Source organism: Xyrauchen texanus, chromosome 25, assembly GCF_025860055.1.
Source record: "Xyrauchen texanus isolate HMW12.3.18 chromosome 25, RBS_HiC_50CHRs, whole genome shotgun sequence".
NCBI lineage: Eukaryota > Metazoa > Chordata > Actinopteri > Cypriniformes > Catostomidae > Xyrauchen > Xyrauchen texanus.
In genome coordinates this window covers 34,726,151-34,753,225 of record NC_068300.1, presented here as the reverse complement: position 1 = coordinate 34,753,225, position 27,075 = coordinate 34,726,151, and the positions used below count along the sequence as shown (strand labels likewise).

General features: G+C 37.0%; 1 protein-coding gene across 1 annotated transcript; it reads left to right on the top strand.

Moving 5' to 3' along the window:
* On the top strand, nt 1-27,075 carry LOC127618469 (transcription factor PU.1-like). The gene is made up of 6 exons (XM_052090931.1): nt 1-107; nt 22,325-22,345; nt 23,285-23,435; nt 23,909-24,033; nt 24,148-24,292; nt 25,693-27,075. The coding sequence occupies exons 1-6, from the start codon at nt 30-32 to the stop codon at nt 26,007-26,009; spliced, it is 837 nt and encodes a 278-aa protein (XP_051946891.1). The 5' UTR covers nt 1-29; the 3' UTR covers nt 26,010-27,075.

Sequence of the window (27,075 nt, the reverse complement as noted above, 5' to 3'; positions counted from 1 at the left end):
CCAGACACACCCAGGAGCGGTGTCCAGTTATGGAGGTGGGGACACAGGTCCAGATCCCCGATGCTCCACAGGCTGCTCCCAATCAGGCAGGGGCGTATTGGAAACCGGTAAGAGAATCTGCTGAGGGTAATATGTGTGGATGGGTTCTGCAAAATAGCGGGGCGGGGTGTGACGTGCGATACTATGGCTGGTGAGGCGGTGTCAGGGCTGTCAACATCGGCTCAGCGTCAGGATGATGCAGATGGGGGAGTTCCCATTCTCAGGGGCTTCCCTACATTTACATTTACATTTACGCATTCGGCAGACGCTTTTATCCAAAGCGACTTACAGTGCACTTATTACAGGGACAATCCCCCCAGAGCAACCTGGAGTTAAGTGTCTTGCTCAAGGACACAATGGTGGTGGCTGTGGGGATCGAAACAGTGACCTTCTGATTACCAGTTATGTGCTTTAGCCCACTACTCCACCACCACTCCTGAGGGGGACATCCCTCTAGAGCAGTCGCATGAGACGTTCCTCAAGCACGTCTTTGACCAAGTGAAAGTAATTGATGGTCAACAGCTCCGGCCCGGACTTGTGCTCACATACCCGTACTTTTCTATAATTAAAGAGTGGTTGCATCGAGTGACGCAGGACACTCAAACCAAAGAGAATCAAAATTCTAAATTTGAGTCTATTCAAAGTATAAATTAAACCTGGAAATAATGTTTTGGGATTTTGGAGGTGCAATTCAACGAAAAGGGCTAAATTGTGCACGTGCAGCGCGAGTCTTGTCACATTTTAATGGTGTTTATCCTCACATTCAGCTGATGAAAACATGCTGCATGATCATGAGGAAGGATTACATCAAGAAGTAGATTGGAATGCAGGTGCGAAAAACTTTAAATAATATTGCCTGCTCCTCTCTCGCTGTTGCTTGCATGCTAGTGATTACATGATTAGATATAATACATTATACATGACATAAAATAAGAAATATTTCAGATTTCACACAATTTCATGTGACATTACCGGTGTTAACTCATTTTGTACAAATGGACAGGTTTTCTTTCATTAAAGCCCTTTCACAAGATGCTTTGCAAAAATTCACATGCAACATGCAGGTTTTGTCAAAAGTTTTCACTCAAACCGTTATGCTGATAATATAATTTGTAATGAAAAATAAACTATTAAAATATGGGCACTCCGTGTCAAAAAGGTTGCTGACCCCCGCTTTATATCATCATCGAGTAGTTAAAACAGCTTATTTTACTGATCGGATGAGGAATGAAATAATCGATAACACATTTTATTGTCATATTAGTTGATGTTTTACATGCAGTCTTGAGCATCCTCATATTTAAATGCTCCTCTAAACGCCACCCTAAAAAATAAGGCTGGGCATTGAAATGCATAATTCTTTGACTACAAACTCTTTAGACATGTTAGTACATTTTGTTCTTTGTTGTGTGTGCAGCTGTGTTGTGTTCTGTTGTCGCTATCACTATGGAGGACCTATTTTTAGATATACAAATTAGTTTTCACTTGAATGTCCCATGCCTTGAGGGGGCTGCATGAACTGTTGCACTTATCATGAACATGCACAGAAGATCAACGGTCGGTCAACACTTTCACTAAATGATGCATTCGATTTTTGTTTGTTTCTCACCAAATCTCATCATATACAATTCATAACAATCACGAGTCTCATGGAATAATTTATTAGACTTGTGGTGATTACCATAAACTGCCATTATATGAAATCTCTGAACACAAAATTTAAGTTAAGAAACAGAAAGAAAGCCATATGGGGTTATAAAATGTAGGATTGAGTAAACATCAAAACAATGATGAACTAATCCTTTAACTTGAATTGAACCCAGAATATTTTTTTATGTGTCCAAGCTTCGAGTTACTCTCAAGTTCTAGTAAAGAATGGACCACCAAATTGACAGTAGATTACTGGTAGATACAACTTACAATATAAAAAGTAATACTTTAGATTCCACAGGGACTAAAGCAGCTAATGTGGGAGCAGACTGTAAAAAATATCTGGCTATACAATTGTACACTAAAAGACCATAATGCAATGAAATATTTTACCTCACAAAGACATGTAATCTGTCATCCAGGTATTAATTCTATGCAGAGTTGTAATATACCTGGAGAGAGTTATCCGTCACCATTTCCATTCTTCTCAATGACCTGGATGCTGCTGTAATCTAGTGGGCACTCAGTTCCAGAGACAGTTTCTAAGTACTAAATTCAGCAAAAATAGAAATATCCCTTTTTCGGGACACTGTATTTTAAAGATAATTTTGTTAAAAAACCTAATAACTTTGCAGATCTTTATTGTAAAGGGTTTAAACAATGTTTTCCATGCTTGTCAATGAACCATAAACAATTACTGAACATGCACCTGTGGAACGGTTGTTAAGACACTAACAGTTTACAGATGGTAGGAAATTAAGGTCACAGTTATAAAAACTTAGGACACTAAAGAGACCTTTCTACTTACTCTGAAAAACACCAAAAGAATGATGCCCATGGTCCCTGCTCATCTCCGTGAACATGCCTTAGGCATGGTGCATGGAGGCATGAGGACTGCAGATGTGGCCAGGGCAATAAATTACAATGTCCGTACTGTGAGACGCCTAAGACAGCGCTACAGGAAGGACAGCTGATCATCCTCGCAGTGGCATACCACATGTAACAACACCTGCACTGGATCGGTACATCCGAATATCACACCTGCAGGACAAGTACAGGATGACAACAACAACTGCCCGAGTAACACCAGGAACGCACAGTCCCTCCATCAGTGCTCAGACTGTCTGCAATAGCCTGAGATGGGCTGGACTGAGGGCTTGTAGGCCTGTTGTAAGGCAGGTCCTTACCAGACATCACTGGCAACAATGTCACCTATGGGCACAAACCAACCTTCGCTGAGCAAGACATGACTGGCAAAAAGTGCTCTTCACTGACGAGTCAGGGTTTTGTCTCACCAGGGGTGATGGTTGGACTCGCGTTTATTGTTGAAGGAATGAGCGTTACACAGAGGCCTCTACTCTGGAGCGGGATCAATTTGGAGGTGGAAGATCTGTTATGGTCTGGGGCGGTGTGTCACAGCATCATCGGACTGAGCTTGTTGTCATGGCAGGCAATGACAATGCTGTTGATTACAGGGAAGACATCCTCCTCCCTCATGTGGTACCCTTCCTGCAGGCTCATCCTGAAATGACCCTCCAGCATGACAATGCCACCAGTCATACTGCTCGTTCTGTGTGTGATTTCCTGCAAGACAGGAATGTCAGTGTTCTGCCATGGCCAGCAAAGAGCCCAGATCTCAATCCCATTGAGCACATCTGGGAATTGTTGGATCGGAGGTGAGGGCTAGGGCCATTCCCCCCCAGAAATGTCCGGGAATTGCAAGTGCCTTGGTGGAAGAGTGGGGAAACACCTCAAAGCAAAACTGGCAATCTGGTGCTGTCCATGAGGAGGAGAGGCACTGCAGTACTTAATACAGCTGGTGGCCACACCAGATACTGACTGTTACTTTTGACCTTTGTTGAAGGACACATAATTCCATTTTTGTTAGTCACATGTCTGTGGAAATTGTTCAGTTTATGTCTTAGTTTTTGAATCTTTTTATGTTCATACAAATATTTACACATGTTAAAATTGCTGACAATAAAAGCAGTTGAAAGTGAGAGGACGTTTCTTTTTTTTTTTTTTTGCTGAGTTTATATAACCATCTGATACCAGCACTAAACCATACTAAGATAGTGTAATTGATCTGTGTTGCACAGTGACCAGGAGTAACATCAAAATATTTTTAACAAATATTTGGCTCCCTCTTTTGACAGAGTTACAAACTGCAGTTGAAGATTTATTTAGGTGTGTGTGTGTGTGTGTGTGTGTGTGTGTGTGTGTGTGTGTGTGTGTGTGTGTGTGTGTGTGTGTGTGTGTGTGTGTGTGTGTGTGTGTGTGTGTGATATTTCACACCTCACACCCCACTGTTCTAATCTCTACAGTTTCAACCTACCCCTACATGAGAAGCTGGAAGGCTTTCTCCCCTGTCTTATCTTTCCCACTTGAGAAAACATTATTTACATATGTGTATGTTCTATTGAGACAGATAGATTAGGCTTTGTTTGTCTAGAGAGGTTTATTGCTATTGTATAGCCGTTGGGAAAGTTGTGTCCCGTGGGATAACTTTACTGGAAGCGTATGCTTTGTGTTCATGCACCAACATTCTTAGATCTAAATAATTTTTGGATAAATGGTAATATGTACTGTAGCTCTTTACAAACTGCACTCTCAAATTTGGCAATAATGAATCAATATAGTTTTCTAAATGATGTTTGTGTTTGAAACTATTTTCCTAATATGTCTCAGATCATCAACTTTTATGACATGTCTGAGTTATATTGTCTTTTATTTGTTTTATATCAGCAGAAGTGCCATAATTCTGTACTAATAAACTGCACTCTGTTGAAATTGGTTTTTGAAGAGAGGGGGTTTTCCCAGAACTATTGTGGAAATTTGCAAAACTGTTTTGCTGCATTTGCAGAATATGATATGAACTTGCAGGAGTATAATACAGGGTTTGTGATGCACATATTCTGTCTGAAGTAATTAGTATAAAACAGATCCAGTCCAGAGTCTTGATATTTAACATAACAATACTTGGACTCTTAAGGCTCTGATATACTCACGGCAAACTTCTTTATTCTTCGCACAAAGCCAGTGGCATGCAGAGAAAGGGGGCAGCAGGGGCTCGAGCAAAATAACTAAATCAATGTATTTTAGTGTTCGAGTCCACCTTTGTCGAGTCCGAGTTTTTAAGAGTCAGAGTCCAAAGGAATCTGTTCATGAATCTGAATTCAAATTGTAACCATAAACTCAACATCAATATTTTACATTTATTTGAACTTTCACAACTAAGAAAAACTGTAAATATAAATGTTACAAAAACAAATTTTTTATGATTAGCTGCTGAACAAACTTCAAAGTGGTTTCAGATTGAAAGCATATGCTTTAAGTGTATGACGGGCATATTAACTAATATGGAAACATGATTAACCAATCTGTAAAAAATAACGAACTGATGAGTTTACTGTTAGGTAATCAATAATTACTGAACTTGATTTGCCTCATTGAGAACTATCAACTAACTATGGCTAATTTAAAATAACTACTAATTATTTAGCAATCAAAACATTAACATGTGTCTAAAATGTGAATGATTATGTTTTTATTGTGAACATGATCATGAAATGTGCCTTCAGAGAAACATGCACCCTCTCTAAATCAAGGCTACAGTGTCTGGTAGAGTATCATGGTCAGCTTACAGATGTATGTGTCCAACCTGTGTATTCTTTGGGATATCTCTTCTGTTCATTACAAATGATTAACTTAAGCAGGTTTGATATAGGTCTTTTTAAATAAATGTTGGTAACCCATAAGTAATGAGTCAAGTGTTACCTCATAAACATGAAGGAATTATTCATTATTTTAAAATGAGCATCATGGTAACGCATTATTAATTAATGAATATACACTTTAACTGCTAAGGAAGGAAATAGTATGATCTCATTAATTAATAATGCATTACCATGACCCTTACTTTAGAATAATAGTCATGATCAATAGTAATTCAATCATACTTATGCGGTAACACTTGACTTATTAACCCCCCAAATTAGCCATAGTTGGTTAAAAGTTTGCAGTGAGGCAGATCAAATTCAGTAATTACTGATTACCTAACAGTAAACTACCTCAGTCATCAGTTCACTATTACTTACTGATTTTGTTATTCATGTTTCCATATTAGTTAATAGTTGTAACTAAAGTTTTAATATAGTACTTCTCATTTGTCCTGCATTTATTCCTGTATAATTACCTATTAATGATGGACCATTATTATAAAGTGTTACCCTAAACTGTCCTTCAACACAGTTTTTATTGCATTCTGTTGACATTTCAGTTATTTGTTGTTTTTTCTCCACCACTCAAACAAAAACTAAAGAAAGTGAATGCTGTGTTAGTCATTAAAACCAGAGTTATTACTGTTTCAAATTTTGTATATTCAATTTGTCGTTTCAATTTAGTTTAGTTTTATCTAAAATGATCCCTATCTAAAGAAATAATGTATATTGAGATTTATTTTTTGTCTCTATCTGCCAACTGGTTCGGGAAAACAATGAGTCAACAGAGTAGTAATTGGCTTTCGCTGAGAACTTATATGACTGAAAGTACGACATAGAGCGCGAGCGCTAATTGCATGACGTCACTGTCATGGTAACCAGTGTTGGGCCTCATGTATTCAGATATAAGACAAAGGCAGGCCTAAATACAGTCATAAAGCCTGACTGAGGCTTATATACAGTCATAAATCCAAACTACAACAATTGTGCCAAAATCAAACAAAGGGAGTCCAAAACAATAAGTTAGAAGAAAGTGTCACACAGCAGGACAATGATGAAAATGCTTAAAATGTTATGTCAATTACTCACATAACTGTGTAAATGTTTATTTAAAAATAAATCAATGAAAACATAGTTGGCTAGAATATGTACAAATACAAATATAAACATACATAAATACATGTAAAACGAAAAAACATACCTCTTAAAGTATAGAACTTTGCAAATATTTAGCAGATTAATTGCTCATATTTTATATTATGGATTATGGTGCATTCGCATACAACACGAAGCAAGAGATTCACGCGGCGCAATTACACACAAAGGCAATGCAAAGATGCGAAAAGATGCAAATTCACGCTGGGCGGTGCGAATGAATTGAATGATGTATTGTTGTGACAGCCTATCATCATTGGATTGTCCGGATGTCACTGACGTACTGACGTAGTAGCAGAAGAAATATGGAAAATGAATGAAAAAATTGTTGTAGCGGTGTGTAGGCACCCAGAATTGTATGACACAATGTCATACATGTACAGAGACTGGACGAATAAAGACATCGCTTGGTGGAAAGTGAGCGAGGAAGTTGGAATACCTGGTAATTTCAGAAAATATGCGCGTCGACTTGATTCCAGCTATTAGTTGTACTTTACTATGAACCAAGTCATAGAAGCCCCTCCTCCTGTCCTTTTCCGGAAGAGAAGGGAGAATACTTGTCGGTTTGTGTTACTCTTGCTTATTGTCGTTTTCCGGGAAAGCTGTGTCTGTTCAGGTGTGCTCTTCATGCCGCATTGTGCAGCTGATTGCGTTCATTGGAGTCAGATTGATCTGCACTAAAGAACGTATCGTATATATCACGCTATATGTCGTTTTGTTGTTGTTTTTTATGTTTTAGATTTGTTCTTTGACTTTCTAGGAGCTGGGGGCCAGGAGTGGGCAGGCTAGTCATCCCTGTGTGGTGGTGTTTCTCCTTTCACTGAGTGCTGTGTGCAGATCTTTGCAGTGAATCTCATTGGAGTGTGAGAGAGTGTGATTTGGTGCACATGTGGGTATTTATTATTGCAGGCATTATTAAAGCCCTCTATCTAGCCTGCCTTGCTAAGTGTGGTATTTTGTCAATTTGTTTCTTGACGTTATATCACAGCAGCTTGATGCTGTTTGTCTTTTATTTACTCTATATTCCAGCTACACCACATTGAATGCCCTTTTCCTCTGTTCTTTAATCTATTTATTGTGACTTAATAAAGACATATTTTTGATATAAACATACCCACGTCTCATTGTCTCTATGTGAGAGAAATCAAACACGTGTGTCCTTATTAGGTATTTCCCCGGATAATTAAACTGGGGTGGCTTAGTCGCTTCTTGTTGTTGAGGTAAACTTCCTCAGAGGTGTATCATCTGAGAACTTTCTGAAACTCCCTTAATCCGCTCGTTATGCCACACACACACACACACACACACATATACTGTATATATACATATATACTGTATATGTAGTGGTGTGGGCAGTAAGCTTTGTTTTATTGTTTTGTTTTGGTTTTGTTAATTATTTTTCTTTTCAGTGGAGCTAGTTGCCAGCTTGCGGAGAGACTGGCACATTAGTGAGGTTCCCTTCACAGATTATAGTGATAACTGCACGGTGACACGATTTGTGGTGACACAGTTTGCAGTGACTGGTGATTGCAGTTTGTGCATCCCTGGAACACCCCCTTAGTAGACTGTCTCTCCACAGCTGGCCCCTGCCCACTTTCCCCTCCTTTTCCTTTTTAGTAATTTAAGCCATAACTGGGATTGTATTCGTTTTAAAAGAATTAACCTGATTGTTAAATATATTTTGTAATAAAACCTTTTCTACATTTTTTATTGCAATTTGATTTAAAAACATCCTTATATTCAATCATCCTCTTTACAGGTTCTCCCAGTTATAATTTATTCATCAATAAATTAATAGTTAACAGTTAACGAACCTGTGTAGCCTTTGTATAACTGGGGTGCATGTTGAAATATAATAAACATTTCTTGGGGTGAAAGTCCCCAGGTGGCGTTGTTGGATAGTTAAACTCGGGTGGCGTTTCCTCCCCTAGCTGCACCCGCCTTGCTACTATATATATATATATATATATATATATATATATATATATTGTATATTCTTGTTGTGCTCTAGTCTGTCTTGGATACTGCTAGTCTGATGCTGGGGGAATCTTTGTAGTGCAATACTTTTCGTACTATTGTTTCCTTAAGATGAATCGCTTATGATGTATTCCTCTTTTCTAAGTCGCTTTGGATAAAAAGCATCGGCCAAATCAATACATGTAAATGTATTAGACATATTTGCTTTGCAAACTCTATGCAGACTTTGGATTTTCAGGACACCGTTATTTCAGGATGACCTGAGCAACATTTCAGGTGCGATGACTTGTCCTCTGTTTAGTCCAGAGCTTTTCAGTCACATAACTTTTTTTGATGCCCATCTGGTATTCCTAATAAATTCAGTAAATTTTAAAGAGCTTATTCAGTAAATGTGTTTCCATCACAGTCTATGCACATTTCTTTTATCGAATAAAACAATTATCTCAAGTTAGCGAATACATTTTTAAAACACATTTTGGAGATTTTTGAGAATCTTGGTGTTTCCATCAAGCTAATATGGAAACCAAAATATGCCTAAAAATACATGGATGGAAACCCAGCTAGTGTACCATGGTTCGGCTACATTACTGCTGTATGCTCATAAATGAAAATGAAAGGAAATAAAGTGAAAATAGTACATATAGTGTCAGTTCTATAAAGATGATGATGAGGTCTCGGAGGAAGCAGCAGAGATGTCATGGTGAAGTGAGGGAGCAGAGAGGAGAAAAGTGAAGAGAAAAGTGATGACAAGAAAAAAGTAGAGCCCTTACCGAAAAGCACCTTGCTGTTACCATGGTAATACCATTGTACTAAATTAATCATATTTCATGATATTTTCATAGTACTCCAAGGTACTTAAAAAATACCATGGTTTTACTATGGAACATGTTGTCAGGGTTCTGCCCTAAGTTTTGTTTTCTTGACTTTTGAGGCAGAGCCCTGACACTTATGTGTCTTGTGTCTAGATTCAGTCACTTCGGTTGGTTTGGTTTAATCCTCCAATCAGGACAACTGCCTTTTTGGTATTTATGCCGAGGCGCTCCTCAGTGCGGCTTATGACTTTGGTTATGGTGAAGCCACCCCTGTGATCTGTCTCTTACATTATTTACATATGTGTATGTTCTATTGAGACAGATAGATTAGGCTTTGTTTGTCTAGAGAGGTTTATTGCTATTGTATAGCCGTTGGGAAAGTTGTGTCCCGTGGGATAACTTTACTGGAAGCGTATGCTTTGTGTTCATGCACCAACATTCTTAGATCTAAATAATTTTTGGATAAATGGTAATATGTACTGTAGCTCTTTACAAACTGCACTCTCAAATTTGGCAATAATGAATCAATATAGTTTTCTAAATGATGTTTGTGTTTGAAACTATTTTCCTAATATGTCTCAGATCATCAACTTTTATGACATGTCTGAGTTATATTGTCTTTTATTTGTTTTATATCAGCAGAAGTGCCATAATTCTGTACTAATAAACTGCACTCTGTTGAAATTGGTTTTTGAAGAGAGGGGTTTTCCCAGAACTATTGTGGAAATTTGCAAAACTGTTTTGCTGCATTTGCAGAATATGATATGAACTTGCAGGAGTATAATACAGGGTTTGTGATGCACATATTCTGTCTGAAGTAATTAGTATAAAACAGATCCAGTCCAGAGTCTTGATATTTAACATAACAATACTTGGACTCTTAAGGCTCTGATATACTCACGGCAAACTTCTTTATTCTTCGCACAAAGCCAGTGGCATGCAGAGAAAGGGGGCAGCAGGGGCTCGAGCAAAATAACTAAATCAATGTATTTTAGTGTTCGAGTCCACCTTTGTCGAGTCCGAGTTTTTAAACAATCGAGTCAGAGTCCAAAGGAATCTGTTCATGAATCTGAATTCAAATTGTAACCATAAACTCAACATCAATATTTTACATTTATTTTTACATATATTTTCAGTCACATAACTTTTTTTGATGCCCATCTGGTATTCCTAATAAATTCAGTAAATTTTAAAGAGCTTATTCAGTAAATGTGTTTCCATCACAGTCTATGCACATTTCTTTTATCGAATAAAACAATTATCTCAAGTTAGCGAATACATTTTTAAAACACATTTTGGAGATTTTTGAGAATCTTGGTGTTTCCATCAAGCTAATATGGAAACCAAAATATGCCTAAAAATACATGGATGGAAACCCAGCTAGTGTACCATGGTTCGGCTACATTACTGCTGTATGCTCATAAATGAAAATGAAAGGAAATAAAGTGAAAATAGTACATATAGTGTCAGTTCTATAAAGATGATGATGAGGTCTCGGAGGAAGCAGCAGAGATGTCATGGTGAAGTGAGGGAGCAGAGAGGAGAAAAGTGAAGAGAAAAGTGATGACAAGAAAAAAGTAGAGCCCTTACCGAAAAGCACCTTGCTGTTACCATGGTAATACCATTGTACTAAATTAATCATATTTCATGATATTTTCATAGTACTCCAAGGTACTTAAAAAATACCATGGTTTTACTATGGAACATGTTGTCAGGGTTCTGCCCTAAGTTTTGTTTTCTTGACTTTTGAGGCAGAGCCCTGACACTTATGTGTCTTGTGTCTAGATTCAGTCACTTCGGTTGGTTTGGTTTAATCCTCCAATCAGGACAACTGCCTTTTTGGTATTTATGCCGAGGCGCTCCTCAGTGCGGCTTATGACTTTGGTTATGGTGAAGCCACCCCTGTGATCTGTCTCTTCCTGTCCATATTGTATGAGCCATTCGATTGGGAGTTATAGCGAGACCTGAAGGCTTGGACCTTCTGGGAGTTGGTAGATTGTGTCTGTGTCATCATGGAGAAAAGGTTCCTACTTGGGCTGTGGGAACCCAAATTCAATTCTCCCACCTCCCAGCCCTTGCCAGCATCTCAACCTTTATCCATGGCTGACCGCGAGGAGGCGGCCATTTCCGCTGCCAACCACTAGGAGGCGGCCATTCCCGCTGCCAACCACCAGGAGGCGGGGGCCGTTCCCGCTGACGACCATCATGATGCGGCACCCTTTGCCATTGCCGACTGCCCGGAGGTGGCTGCCACACAGCAGTGCTTCCAACTGTACGGAGGAGGAGGAGAAGGGCCCCTGCTCCCCAGTCACTGCCAGCACTCACGCAGGCCGTTCCCCAGTCGCTGCAGCTTTCTTGTCTACGGAGGACATTCCCCTGCCAATGCCAGCTCCCTCAGCAATGGAGACGATCCCCAGCCGCTGCCAGCACTTCCGTCTGCAACGGTTGGTATGTGGGTCTTGCTTGCCATCTCTCAACTGGCCACCACCCTCCTCTTCCCAATGACACCACCGAACATCTCACTGTACGGAGAATGTGACCGGCTATAGCTTTGAATTTCCAGAGTACATCCTCACAGTTCTCCCTGGCAGATATCTTATCGTGAAGCTCGCATAAATGCAACACCTGATAGGTCTGCAACAAGGTGACAGAGCTCAGTGATCAAGCCGCATGTGCCAGCGCAGTACACTCTGGACTGTTGCTTGTATAAAAAAGGCATGGACCTGAGGGGAGAGTAGGCACACCCACGATACCTCTATTTAGGTGTGCAGCAATAAAAAGCTCCATAGGCGGCAGTGAGACTAATTCTGAACCATCAAAGTCCATATATTTATTGACCGGTGGCTGTGGGGATGTGGGATGCTCCAGCTTGAAGTAAGCTCTGCAAAGAAGTCAGGGAATAAAAGTAGGTGTGTTTTCACCATGGTGGGAACCAGGGAAAGATACAAATTCTCAAACCTCGTGTTCTTGTCTGTGGTATGGTGAGTGGGCCTTCATGCTAAGCTAGCATTCGACTGGGCAGTGGCACTCTCCTGAAATGCAGCAGGGGCTTGATAAGTGTCAAACTCCAGGCCATGATCGGAATACCTCTCTCTCACACCAATAGACAGAGCATCATCCTTGGGTCATGTAGCATGGGGTACTGGCAATAGAAATGTTCTGGATCCTCAAACTTGGTTGGAAAACCCGCCCTGTCGCCCCAGCTACTGATGGGGTCTGTACCTCCATATCAGCCAGAGCGGAGTCACACAAGCCGAAAGGAGGAAGTCATGCCTACTTTGGCGTCACCAAGTATTTTCTCAAAAACATCACTCTCCGTTTGAGAGTGGAGCGATGATTCTGGCGACAGTGCGGACATGCTTCAGGCTGTGTTAAAGCCTACCTTGTGTGCACTATGCCGAGACACACTTGGCAAGCCTCTTGAGGATCACTTTCAGAGATAGAAAACACACATTCCATAGGACAGGGCGAGGTTTAGGTATTTTGGTGTTAGGTTTTGGGCTGCTCTTCTCAAACTGTTAGATGTGCTAAACTGTTGAATTGATTCACAACCAAACAGTGCCCAAGGAAGGAAGGTGAGCTCACAACCATGGACTGTTAAACTACCAGGAAGTTTACACAGTGCAGAAAAGTGAGCAGAATTCTGGTAAGCTTCATGTATGCATGTGCTGGGCTTAGCCACAACTACTATGCTAACCACTGTGAATGTGATATATTCTCACAGTGCGGTAAAGAGCTGAACCACAGGTATGACGCAGGCAACACTATTGAAATACTTACCAGGGGGTGGGGGACCCAGCGTCATCGTGTATCAATTGACTTTCAGGCATGAATAGAGGTGTATTCAGAGTGTATACACTAGGGTACAATATCTCTTCCTTAATGTGTTGTACTGAGTGAATCGACTGAATGAAAACTTGTTTTTAGAACTGTTATACAAACACAATATTGCGCTCCCAATCGTACATGGATAGTTCTGCTTCTGAAATTGGTTTGTGCGCTTCGAAATTAAAATCACTAAGCTGGATATGCTTTGGAGATACAACATCTTCTATGGAAAAAGCATTGAACATTCTTTAAAATTTGTTCCATTGTCAACTTTAGCTTCAGTTTTATCTTCATTTGAAACCAATCAATGTAAATTTACTTGGGCTTTATTATTCCTAGAACTAAATTGTTAATCGCTAAGTCAAGTAATTTACTATTTCAGAGGTATTTTAATTTTTAATATAATATTTTATTACTATTTTGATTTTCAGGAGAAGGCTTGATTTGTAGGTTTTGTATAGATTGATTGATTGATCGATTAACACAATTTCACTGACAAGCTGACAAGCGGAATTCGTTATTTCATATTGATTTTTTCATCTATTTGTTTATTTAATTCTGTGAACACATAGACCAGTTTACATTTTTATATATTGTTGGTATGTGGGCCATACTGTAGGTGTAGGTGGCCATAATGTTGGTATTATATACTGTAGGCCTAATAGCATATGCTATTATGTAGTGTAAATGCAAAGGTTAATCTTTTTACAAATATTTTTTCTCTTAATATAAAAAAATTATACCACACTTAAGTATAATTTCAGTTCATATATGCCCAGCTCTGTTTGTTCAGTGATTGAAACTGTCCATAACATCATGCCTGTGGGCCTTTGGGGGAAATTCCCAGCAAACCTCTACGTAGCGGATTTGCTTATTGTACGCTACATGTGACTTCGGTTGGGGGTTCATTTTAAAACTGTAAACAGGGCGGCACAATAGCCACTACGGGCCAGTCAAGAACACCAGCCCCCCCCACCCCCCCCGCCCACCACCACCACCACCACACACACACACACACACACACAAACTACTCCTTTATTTTCCAGTATATCTCAATGGAGGGCTGTTTGTATATCAGATAAAGAGATAAAGAACATATTTGCATGCTGTAGTACACAACTACTGTCAAACAGACATCTTTAGTGAAAACATGCACAGCTGAGATGTTTATCTTGCTCAGAAAAAAACATTAAAAACGTTATGTTAATAATAACTGTAATATGATAACAGTGCAGATTTTTGAAAATCTAATTTTAGGTGCAATTTTCAGGTTATGTAGTTTAGCTTAGTTTAGTTTAGAAACCTTAATGTCCATATTGTTTGGCTTTGCATCAATTAACATGCATTAGAAACTAAACAGATATTAAAATCCAAAAGGTGTAAAGCTATGATGTATATCTTAACATTAGTGAACTGCTATACTAATTTGAACATACTAATACATTTTTAATTGAAACTTTGTAAATGTTAACATTAGTTAATATAATATAAACTAACATGAAATAATGCATTAATTAAGGTTAACAAATGGAACCTTATTGTAAAGGTTTACCATACAAATGAATAGATAATATAGCACCATAATTTTAAATACAAAAAAAAAAATATGATAAATAAAATATAAAGTAAAGCTAAGAAAAACAACATTCAGATGTGGACATGTGTGTGCATATTTGCTAAAACATTTAGTTTGATAGAAAAGTCTCACATTACATCATCGCTAATTCCCCCAGTATGCCACAATCTCTCTTTGTAACTATTAATAGAAGCCTGCAGTCATTTTTAGAAAACATTTTCCTCATTCCTGTCCAGGTTAGTTGAATGTTGTAAATAGTTCAAATTTCAGAGTTCATAGTACAACAAAAACAACACACATCAATATATGTAACACAAGAGTACATCAAAGATACATAGAGATTTATTTTATTTTTTATTTAATTTACCTTAATTTTTGAATGTTAAACTATTACTTTATTTATTTATTCAGTAATAAAAATGTTCAGAGGGAATTCCTTTTCAATAAATGCACTTTACATAAGGGTGTAAGTTTGAAATGTTGATTGATTGATTGATTGATTGATTGATTGATTGATTGATTGATTGATTGATTGATTGACTGACTGATTGATTGATTGATTGATTGATTGATTGATTGATTGATTGATTGATTGATTGATTGATTGATTGATTGATTTGTTCAGTAAACTTCTTGCTTTGTTACTGTTCTGACACTTTTGCTTATGGTCTGCACTTATATTTACCATTTACCATTTTGCTTACTGCTCCATGCTTTGCTCCCTTGCTTTTGCATTTCTACTTCTTTTTCCTATCAGCAGTTCAGCACAGTGCTCAAACGACTTGAATCTTTTTACAATTCGACAGTCGCGTGAACAAATTATACTGCTATCGTTGTAGCTAAATTTAAAATTAGCGGGTTGATGTCCCGTGTCGCAAATCCAGTGATGCTGGTAGTGACAATTCTCTCTGACAAATCAGTGATCAGATGGGTTTTGACGTCACATTTAGTATCGGCTTGGCTCGCTTGGAACCTCGACAGAGGTAGTACTAAAAAGGTATCAGGTACCAGGTATTATCCTCAGTGAAAAACCCCAAAAAAGCGAGCAGAGTGGAGTGGAGTCGAGTTATACCGTGCAGTGGAATATGAATGAGGACGAAGAAGCCCAAAGCGTGATCGGACATAGGTCACATCAGTCAGCAGCTAACACTGCAACTAGCAGGCGCTCAACGTCGAGCAGGCAGCTGCGTTCTGCTAAGATCACAGCCAAGCCCAGCTGTATGATTGTGGGTGACCCCATTAGCAGAAACAATGTTAGCAGGGCTACCAATACAGTACTTGCTACCTTGCTCAAACAGGTATCTGATATAAATAAGGAACTTTAGAACTTTCTGATGAATCTTAAGACTGTAAATTAGGCTATTTTTCATATGGAGGAAAATGATGATCATAAGAAAAGTCAGAACTCCCCAAAGGGTTAGTTCACCCAAAAATGTTAATGATCCCATAATTTACTCTATAATTTATTTTATAAATTTGTATTCTTATTTTATTATGTCATCTTTATGTAAAGCACTTTGAATTACCATTGAGAAAATTGCCTTGTCTTTATTCTTTATAATCATCAGCTCAAACTTTTGTCTGTGTGATATTCTTCTTAACAGACAAACTGACAAACATCTAAGAATTTATGATCCTACATAAAACACAGCACATATAACTTAAATAAATCATAAATTGAATAAAAGATAAATTCTTAGATACACCATGTGCCTTTGTTTACTATTGGAAAGCTCATGTCTGTCACATGTATACTTATTAATTATGTATGCAGTACAAATAAAATGCTTAAATATTCATATGATAAAATCTGCTCTCTTACGTTACACCTGCTGCCGTCACTATCTTTATCTTTTTTTATCATTTATCCTCTAACCATCACTATCAGCAACAGGTGCACTTCTCCTGACAAAACACAACTGCCAGATATATTCTTTGAGCCAGGGGTTTTTCCAAATGAGCATGCCTGGTTTACAGCACGTCTTCTAAAACTATTTGCCTCCTTGATGTTGTTATTATTATTGTGTTTATTACAGAAAATGTGTCAATGTGTTTGGGCCACATATTTGCCTTTCACATAAAAAAAAAAATCTAATGTTCATGCAATTCAACAACAAAATTTCAAAAAGCCATTTCCACACATAAACAAGTTGCTAAGAGTGGAAAAAAAAAAAAAGAAGAAGCATAAGCAGAAGAAAAAGAACAATGTATAAACAATAACTTGAGGCCATACAGCTGACAGTATCTTTATCCAAATCTTCAAGTATGTACTGCATACTGATCATTACTTTAGACAAAAAAAAGAAGAAAAAAAACTTTGTGGCAATACAAATTGGGAATTTCACACAGTAAATTCCCATGTACGGCCCAAAGCTCTGCATTCAGCCATATTTGACAGTGTGTGTTTTCCACAAAATTGAGACCCATATGGTAAACTGATACTAAACCAATAAAATATCCACAAGCAAACAGTTAAATTGTTGTGGGATTCTCACAGGACAAATGTTGCAAAGGGAATTCAAAGGCCTATTTACAGAGTAAACACTTGTTCAGGGCAGTTTGATAACTCAGTGGAGGTTAAGGAGAAATTGAGTGGTAAGATATCTTCATAAAAAGTACCATATTCCAGATGGCAGACTTTATCTGACAAAGCAACACATATCAGCCAGATATATTTTCCCAGCTGTCAAAGAATACACAGCCTTTTCATAACTAATCACTTCTCATGACACTAACTGTTGAAAGCTTAGTCATTGTTTTGTCTATGATGTCATAAAGTTCAACAACTAAAACATTTCCCCATTCATTTTTTTATTTTTTTATTGATAATAGCAGATGCTTTTTCAGATGAAGTAAGAGCATTGACCTTTGACCTCAATAAAGTGACATGTCTAACAACAAAAGATTTAACTGGAGATATATAGCAAATGCCAACTCACAAAATGATCTGTTGTTTTATTTGATCATAAATTAAGTGGAAAATGCTTTGCTGTTTTAACCTTTTTCTTGTTTTTTCTCTTTTCTCTCTCTTTGTAAGAGGACATATTCTGACCTAGATATAATTGTTTTTCTCCTCTTTTTTATTTCTGCCAATCACAAATAAACCAACATGAATCAGTGGTATCTCCCATCAGACATTTTCAGAAGTAGCATTTTTGCTCTTATATTACATGTTTACTCCACTGACTGTTAGGTTTAGGGTTTTGGTTAGGAGTAGAGTTAATAAAACATGCATTTCTGTTGACTATATTATACAATTTACAACAAAAAATCAAACCCGCTTTGGTGCCTCTGTGTCGACATTTCACCTCAACAACACTTCCAGCTTTGGCCACTGGGGGCAGTGCTTTGAATTTCGGTATACAAACCAATTTCATCAGCAGAACTTCCTGTCACAGAATTCACAGTGTGATCTGTCTGAATCAACATATGAATGCCATATTGCTGTTGTACACTTGGAATTCCACATACAAATTTTATTTAAGCAATAAGGAATGAGATGCTATGCTATATTGAATATATAGTCATAGCTAAAGACTGTTATTAGGCACAATGCACAGCAGAGTTCCTGCAACCTTTTTAGACATGACTATTTTCACAATATAATATGGCCTCCCGTACCTCATTGCTTTAACATATCAATTACTATAAAACAATTAATAACACAAAATTCATTAAACTGTAATTTTATTACACAAATTCATTAAGTGACATACTTTTGTTAGAAAATATAGTTCCTATAATGTAAGCTAAAGCGGAATCTTTACATTGTAGTCTCTAGGACCAATCACAAATTCAAGTTTGATTAAACTTCCTTGTATGCGTAATGTAATCAAGCTTGAAATCATGATCACCAATGAGACTGCTGATGTCAAGATGTTCAGTAAAAAAGGAGTTTTGGTTTGTTCTTACCCAAAATCGATCTGGGATGCATTTCCCAATTCCCTGATCACTTCGGAAGAAAAGAATTAAACAACTGGAGTGAACTTATGGATAAATAACACAATCAAAATATCTTCATTGGTTTTTCTGTGGGAGAAAGAAAGTCATACAAGTTTGAGAAGCACATCAAACTTGTCAGAAACAAATCATTCAGTCGTTGAGGTGGGCTCTTGTGGTCTCGTCAAGTTACCAATGAGCATCTTTTTTACTCATGAACTGACAAGACGTCATGCTGATCTGAAAGTTTTCGTCAGTGACCGCACTCTCCCACATAATATCTGATGATTCCATCACTAAGCATTTTCTGGGGTTCTCCTACATTCAAATATCCAATAAAATCAGAAAGCAGAGGCACAACAATTTTAATTGAACCTACATTTTTTGGTGTATTTGACTTACTGAAAGCAAAAATGGACATACTGTATGCTTTCTACGGCAAGCACACACATCCATAGGGTAAAGTTATTCCTTGAATCACATCCTAAATCACTCCATTGCAGTTGTATATGTTCACATGGTAATCCTGTTGTTATTTCGGCAAGCTCCAAGTGTCAAGGAATCAGAGAGAGTATATCTATCCACCCTACTTCATTCTGAATTGGCAAGTGTGTTATACCGCTGACTAAAAGCAAACAGTTGGTAAATGAGACACCCTCTTTCTGGAGGTTAAGGTTAATAGTTGGTCTTTAAGGGCGATGTGCAATGAAATACACAGCATCTATTGTTTGTATATATTGTGTGCTTGAACGCTGTATTGACCAAACAGCATCCAGAACAGGAACTATAGATTCAATAACAGTGATTTTATAGTATATACTCTCTCAAATCACACATCTGCTATTTACTGCTAAATTGTGTTGATTTTTTGTTTGCAGTAATGAAGCTTATTACATATACTTGTATCCTATCAGTTGTACCTCGAATTGAAAATCACTATAGCCTTGAAAATCTTTTTTTTTTTTTTTTTTTTTTGACATTTATTACCTCATTACTGTGTTTGAGGTTGAACGAACAATTCTATGTCAAGTTTTACAGGCTCTCATGATTTATTTCCTTGCAGAAACACATGCTTTTAAATCATACTGATAGTACTGTGTACAAAAGCTTCACTGACAAAGAATAATTGTATTGCTAAAATTAGTTTTAGAACCTGCATGCTGTTAACCATTGGTGTTTAATTTGAATGAATATTACTACTCATATTTAGGGTAAGGCGTTTGGAACAACTCTTAAGTACTAAACTTCAGCGTGTAACTTGTCTCGCACCATTTATGCTACTATGGACATGAATGATATACCATACCTTCTTTAGGACAGGTGTATTATTATCATTTTGTTTTTGCATGTTGGATCACAGCCATGTGAAGGACTGGCCACCTGTTCAGGGTGTTTCCCTGCCTTCGGCTCGAGACAGCTGGGATAGGCTCGAGCACTACCAGCAATCCTATATAGGATAAGTGGGATTAGAAGATGGATGGAATGATGGATGGACGTTGGATCATATAATAGGCAAAAACACAAACAAACCCAAAAAAAATTATAATAATACACCTGTCCAAAACAAGGTATGGTGTATCATAGACTTGTCAGTAAAGGAAGGAACCATGCCATATAGGATAATGGTAAGATAATGATAAAGTGTTTCATTTGCGTTTAATTAATGTCTGAAAACAGGTATATCAAACCCTGGCTTTAACAGAACAAGGATTAACTTCTGTTGAGAGTTAGCTTGCACTAAACCTGTTCCTCATTTCATGTTCCATCTCTTTTCTCTGTTCCTCTGAGGTATAGATTTCTCTGTAGTGCTCTGAACTCTGGACAGGGATTTCCCAATCTAGCAAAGCTTTATATCACAAAAGAGCAATTATACCACAGGCTGCTCTTCTTGTAAATAATTAATTTGACTCATATTTATAGAATTAATAGAACATACTATATAATATTTTTTGTGAAAGAACTTTAACTGGTCAAATGTGTATGCCTGTCCTGACAGACCAATAACCAGGGCCGTGACTAAAATTCAGTACTTCATTTTTTGAGTGGGCCCCCAATGGGCAGGCTACAGAGGACCCCACTGACAACCTTGCTAATAGTTATTTTACATAATGGCCATTAAAAAAATCAGACCCAACGTGATTAAACGGGAAATGCTGAATGCTGCTTCCTAATATTGAAATCGACCCTATACTGCCGAATTACTGACAAACACCTTCCCCATCAGACATTTTTGTATCTTTCCCTTTGGTGCTACTGGAGACATGGGTTCTGGTCCCATGGAAACCAGGAAATAATTGTGTTCATGTAAACAATTGTAAGCATAATTCAATTTCGTCAGAGCTCTGATTCAGTTCAAAATAAAAGCTCAGCCAAAATAAAAGCCCAATTTAAATGAAAAAAGCATGACAGAAATAGATCACTATTGTAAACTTATGTATTATTCACTGATAATACTAATAATCATCATCATAATAATAATAAAGCAATAGTAACTGTTATATTTAAGCAGTGTCTAACATCTGTGATGCTCTTTTATGCAGAACTATTTGACAAAAATAACGCCAATTTTGTATTTAGGATTGTGCTGTGAGATTCTGTATAAAATCACTTTATTTGATAAAAATCATACAATTTCATGATGAAAATGTATTATTATACTTTCTTTTAATTAATGTATTTATTTAAACACAATTTTGATGATAAAATTGAAATAAAACGTTGATATTGAGTTCAGAAAAAAACAAAAACAAACAGGTATCGGACTCGGTAACGGCAAGTACTTAAAAAAAGTACTGGTAGGCCTACTCGAGCAGCCTAGCAATCATATTGAAATGTGCTAAATACATTAAATACATTAAATACATTAGCTATGATGGGTATCTTAACACAACAATGTCCTAATAATGTCAACAGCAGGATTTAAACAGACAAAGAACACTGCATTTGTCTGGATCTGCTTAATACATTAATTACATAAAGAATTGCAGTGACAGTTACATGTAAACTTTTGCAGATTAGGACACAACACAGACCAAATGCCCAGAAGGCTTTGAGACAGACAGAGCAAAAGGGAGCTGAATGTTTAATGGATAGAGATTTGCATTTGGGTGATAGAAGGGTGGTTAAATGTTATGAGTATTTGCCAGTAGGAGGGAGGGGGAGGTACGGAAAGACAGAGAGAGAGAGAGAGAGAGAGAGAGAGAGAGGGAGAGAGAGTCTAGAGCATATAAAAGGGACAGACTGGACAACAGGTGCGTACTACAGGTGATGAACTGCCCCACCTTCTTATTCTTTCTCAAACAAGCTCTTGTTCAGCACTCCTATTCCAGACACTCGTTTACACTAGTGATCCGTTCAAAACTGTCTCAGGCATTGGAACTACAAGGTAAACAAACATGTAAACAACCTGTGTTAGCAGATTTTGCTTTAAGGTTTTTCTTTATTTTTTTACACATATTTTTGCCTGTGTAACACTTGACTGATAACATACAATTGTGGAAAAGATTTGAATCGTACTGCATTCTAACAACATTCTGTCCATTCTATGTTGTCATACAAAGTTACATCAGAGCTGTTTGTTCTCCTTTTCTGCTTGTGTTTTATGCTTATTGTTTTGTTTTGTTTTTCAGATGTTGGCGACCCTTGAAACCGTGAGTATTTTTTATACTTCTGTTTTTGTTTGACTGAGGGGAATATGACTGAGAAAGCTAAAGTAAAGACGAAAGCATGAAAAGACTGTTATGACATATAATAGTGTGGTTAATACAGTGTACAGTAAATGTTGGATCTGTGCACTATTTTGTCTGTCAAAATAGATGCATAATATTACTTAAGAATCTATGTACTCTCACTCACAATGCAAATTTGTCCGTTGGTACAAGTAACCTCCTTAAATTATTCCATTTTCAGCATTCATTGAGCCAGAGGGGGAGTTACACATTCTCTTGAATATGAATTGTTAGGTAAATTGTTATAACCACCTGTATGGCATGTTATTAGTCTAAGTCTTATCTATGAACATTTGATTATTTTCTTAATGTGTAAATATTCCTGTTAAACAGTTTGGTCCCACTTTATATTAAGTGTCTTTAACTACTATGTAACTACATGTTGTTCTGCAAAATTATCACAAGATTCACATCTGACGCTACTGAGGTTGAGGTACGGGTAGAGTTAGGTTTAGGGGTTAGGTTAAGGGTTGGGGTATGGTTATGTTTAGGGTTAGAGGTAAGGTTTACAGTGTAACTATTGATGTAATTAAATACAGGTACTTTTAATGTAAGAACAATGCAACAACATATTGAAACTAACAAATTAATACTTTTGTTGTATCTTGTAAAACATAATGTTTAAACTTTTTTATTTTAGATATATTTAACTCAAAGTGTATATGTAACTATATGTTGGCTGACATGAGATAAATATATATATATATATATATATATATATATATATATATATATATATATATATATATATATATATATATCATACATTTGAAAAATAAGCTCTTAAATACCAATATGATGTATTTCAGACGGTGTCAGTTTCATATGTTTCTATTGTGTTTTCATATATCCCATATCCAGGTTCAATATTTTCAAGACCTGGGCCCGAGAGAGCTGTCATCAGGTAACGTGGACCTTGACGTCATTGAGGAGTACCTGCAGGAGCACTCAGTGGAGGTGATGTCAGGATTATGTGTCCAACGGAAAAGTGAAGAGGAGCACGGTATGGCAGGTGAGTGTTACAGTGACTACAGTTATCTTATGTAATCAAAAAAGCAACAACACTGGTCACCATAAGAGACTACTTAGGAAAGGTTCACTTCTCGTTTTATTTATTTTTTAATGCAATTTAAGTAATGTAATTTAAAATGTAATTTCCTCCTTGACAAACCTCAATGGTGTGTCCCATTCCACAGATTATAAAAGTTCAGTTTAGCTGTACAAATGGTGGGAAATGTATTGTTTTAAAAAAGTTATTACCCACCCCACAGAGCCACAGTGGAGGGAAATCAATCTATGAATGGCTTACTTAGTTGTCTAAGCACATAGAGATATGAGAAAGTATTTTAACATCGACAAATGACACACTTCATTGTTCACCACATAACCACAAATAACCAGTTTCTTATAGTCTGACTCGGTACAGAATGCATGATGTTTGTTGTGAGCATACATGTAATATTAATGAGTGATATGTTTCCATAGAGAACAGCTGGTCTGGTCGCTATACATACGAATGGAATTATGGTGGAACATCAGGTACAGGCGAGAGACATGAACATCAACAACAGCAACAGACGTGGCTTTGTCAGTCCAGTCCCAATGAATGGGTAAGTTACAGGACAAAAGGACTGTAGTTATCCAATAGTCACTACTTTGGTTATGTTCGTTGTGTAGTTATAAGACCTGTTCTCGGTTGATAATAACAATAGTCTATGTTGTAGAGACACTGCCAGTATGACACAAACCAGTGCAGTGATACAGACTCCCTGTCCTCCAGCTCTGGTTGCCAAGAATTTCCACCATCTCCGACCACAGACAGAAAGGGACAGATTGTGTGTGATTCCTTGGCTCTGGCACCACTTTCAGGTAAGACACAGCATTTTTTGTCCCAAGCAATGCTTATATACCTGGAGAGAGCTATATGTCATTGGCAGTTGCTTAGATGGCACATGCAGTCGTAGATGTATGCAACCTATGTTGCTTGCCAGAAATTGCTACTTGAATGGCCATCAATGGAGAAACATGCATTTTCGTGGTAGAGTTCAACTACAAACCTTGACACCGGTTTGTCTTATTTTCATTTTGACATAAAAAATGCAGATTCATTTTTTGAGTCAGTCTATTTTGACAGTTTGGAATGAAGCAGTTTAAAAAATATATACACAGATTTGATTGAATCGCTCAAAATTGTTTCTCACATAACATTTCTGTTTCATTTTTGTAGTACAATAAATCTACAAACCTTGACCCTGGTTTGTCCTATTTTCATTTCGCCTTTGGAAAAGACTGATTATTTGAATGAGCCTGTTAGACGGTTTGAAATGAAGCCATTCTTTAAAATAGGCTACTTTTGTTTATCACTATTTTGGAATATGTTAATAGAGATTGCATGAAATGTTGTGTTGTTTATTGTTCCAAAATTCCCAGTGGTACTGCTAACAGAATTTGCAACCAATCCTAAAGCATCTTTACAATCCTTTTTTCCTGTAAGTCATGAAAATTCCCACCACAGAGTAATTTCCAACCACAACTCAAATTCTGTATTGTGTTAAATTGAATTGTGTTGTGGAAATGACAGTGATGGAAATTACATCTTTAAAGTAAAAAAGGTTAATTCCATTGTTAATATTTTATGTATACACACAATTAATTAATATATATATTTTTTATTATTATTATTATTTTTATTTATTTTTTTCTTAACAAAATTACAGTTTGATTGGAAATTACATTACTTCAATTGTCTCATATTTCATCTCAAGCATGATCTTTACTTTTATCAACTTGGTTAAGAAGTACACAAACTTAAAAAAATAAAAATAAAAAAAAAAATCTTAATTTTTCAATTTTTGGTGTGGTGGAAATGACAGTTGTGATTTTTGAAAAATGTATAAAAATTATTTTTCTCACAATAAATACTGAAATAGTTTGTTTATTTCACTGTTTGTTAAGATGATCATAGTTTTAAACATATAATAATTTGTATTTTATTATGGGTTTTCTTAGTTTAATATTGAAAGTCTGGCTAAAACAGTAAACTCTGTGAATAAAAGGCAATTGAAAAGTACCAAAAAATAAATGGTGAAGGCTTGATAAAAGTTTCCATGTCAATTTTAATATGACCATATCAAAAATAGAAAAAAAGTTTAAATATGTTCAAATCAACCCCTGGGACAAGAAATTGCCCAAAGTTCAAGAAACACCCATATAGATCCAACAGTATTTTCAACTATTTAAAAAAATTATAAAACAATGTCATTTCTCAGGCAAACGGAAAGAACGGCTGTTTCAGTTCTTGTATGAGATGCTACAGACACCAGATATGAGGAGCTGCATTTGGTGGGTCCAGTCCAGCAACGGCACTTTCCAGTTCTCCTCCCAGAACAAGGAGAAGCTGGCAGAGATGTGGGGAAGACGCAAGGGCAACCGCAAGACCATGACGTACCAGAAAATGGCTCGAGCTTTAAGAAACTACTCACGAACTGGAGAAATCTGCAAAGTGAAGCGAAAACTCACCTATCAGTTCACTGAGAGAACACTGAGAGGGCTTCAGACCACCTCACAAACATTCATGACTAATTAATGTGACGTCCATCCACGGATTCAGTTTTTCTTAACTGGGAATGTGTAAACGAATACTGAGTATTTTGTAGAGGATGGTTTTGCCTCACTAACATTCATGTTCATTATGTGATTTGGGCATATGTGCACTGATCGCATCCTGGTCTCACAGAACATTGTTACTATGAATACATTTTTTGCAAAATTAGTTAAAAGTATCTCGTTCAACATATCGTTGCAATTTTCCGGTGGAATAAACACTAGAGGTGCGACAACAGCACTGAGTTATATTTACTTTTACACAAATCACGACTAAAATAGCAGATTAACACTCCATAAACACATATTTTTCGCCCTGTTACTCACACAATGCTTTCTTATGACATTGAAACACTTTTAATATAACACGTGATTTCGAAGATGATACATTTGAATGCTTGTATCATATAACCAACTACATTTACAAGCTTAGTCAAGCGTGTCAAAGTTGCCAACTGATAGAGCGTTGGAATTTGAACGTGGAAACCAGGGATCGAGTCCAGTAAAGCATGCGAGTCGACACGTCAGCTGAAAGTATCAAAGAAACGCCACGAAATGACGATGGTTACTTCAGCTATTGCGTTTTTCATCTCACATTTGCTTTAATTGGGAGAACATTTAACTTTTAGTGCCCCTCAGTGGACATTTCACCTCAGAACTGCATACGTGAAATTAGCCATGTAAATTAATTTAGCAAAAATGTTGCCAGAGTCACGTAATTTTTATGAGATCGGGCTGGATTATCAAATTGTGTTTGGTAATTAAGACTCAATTAGAAAAAGTGTAATTTTGAATAACATGGAATCTTAATTAGATCAAGTCTGAAATGTCACTTGAAGGAGCTGAATTGCTTCTTTAATATATGTAAATCTGAGGATTGTTGACTTTTACACTACTACGTTATATGTAGTTATGAATCCATTTTGTGTGTTTGTTGTTGTTTTGATCAAATGTGTGCCAAGTTTTGTGCTAATTTTGACTCTTCTATGTAATTCAGACACTTCTGATGTGCCTTAATAAATGTAATACTGTTAATAAAGTTAATACTG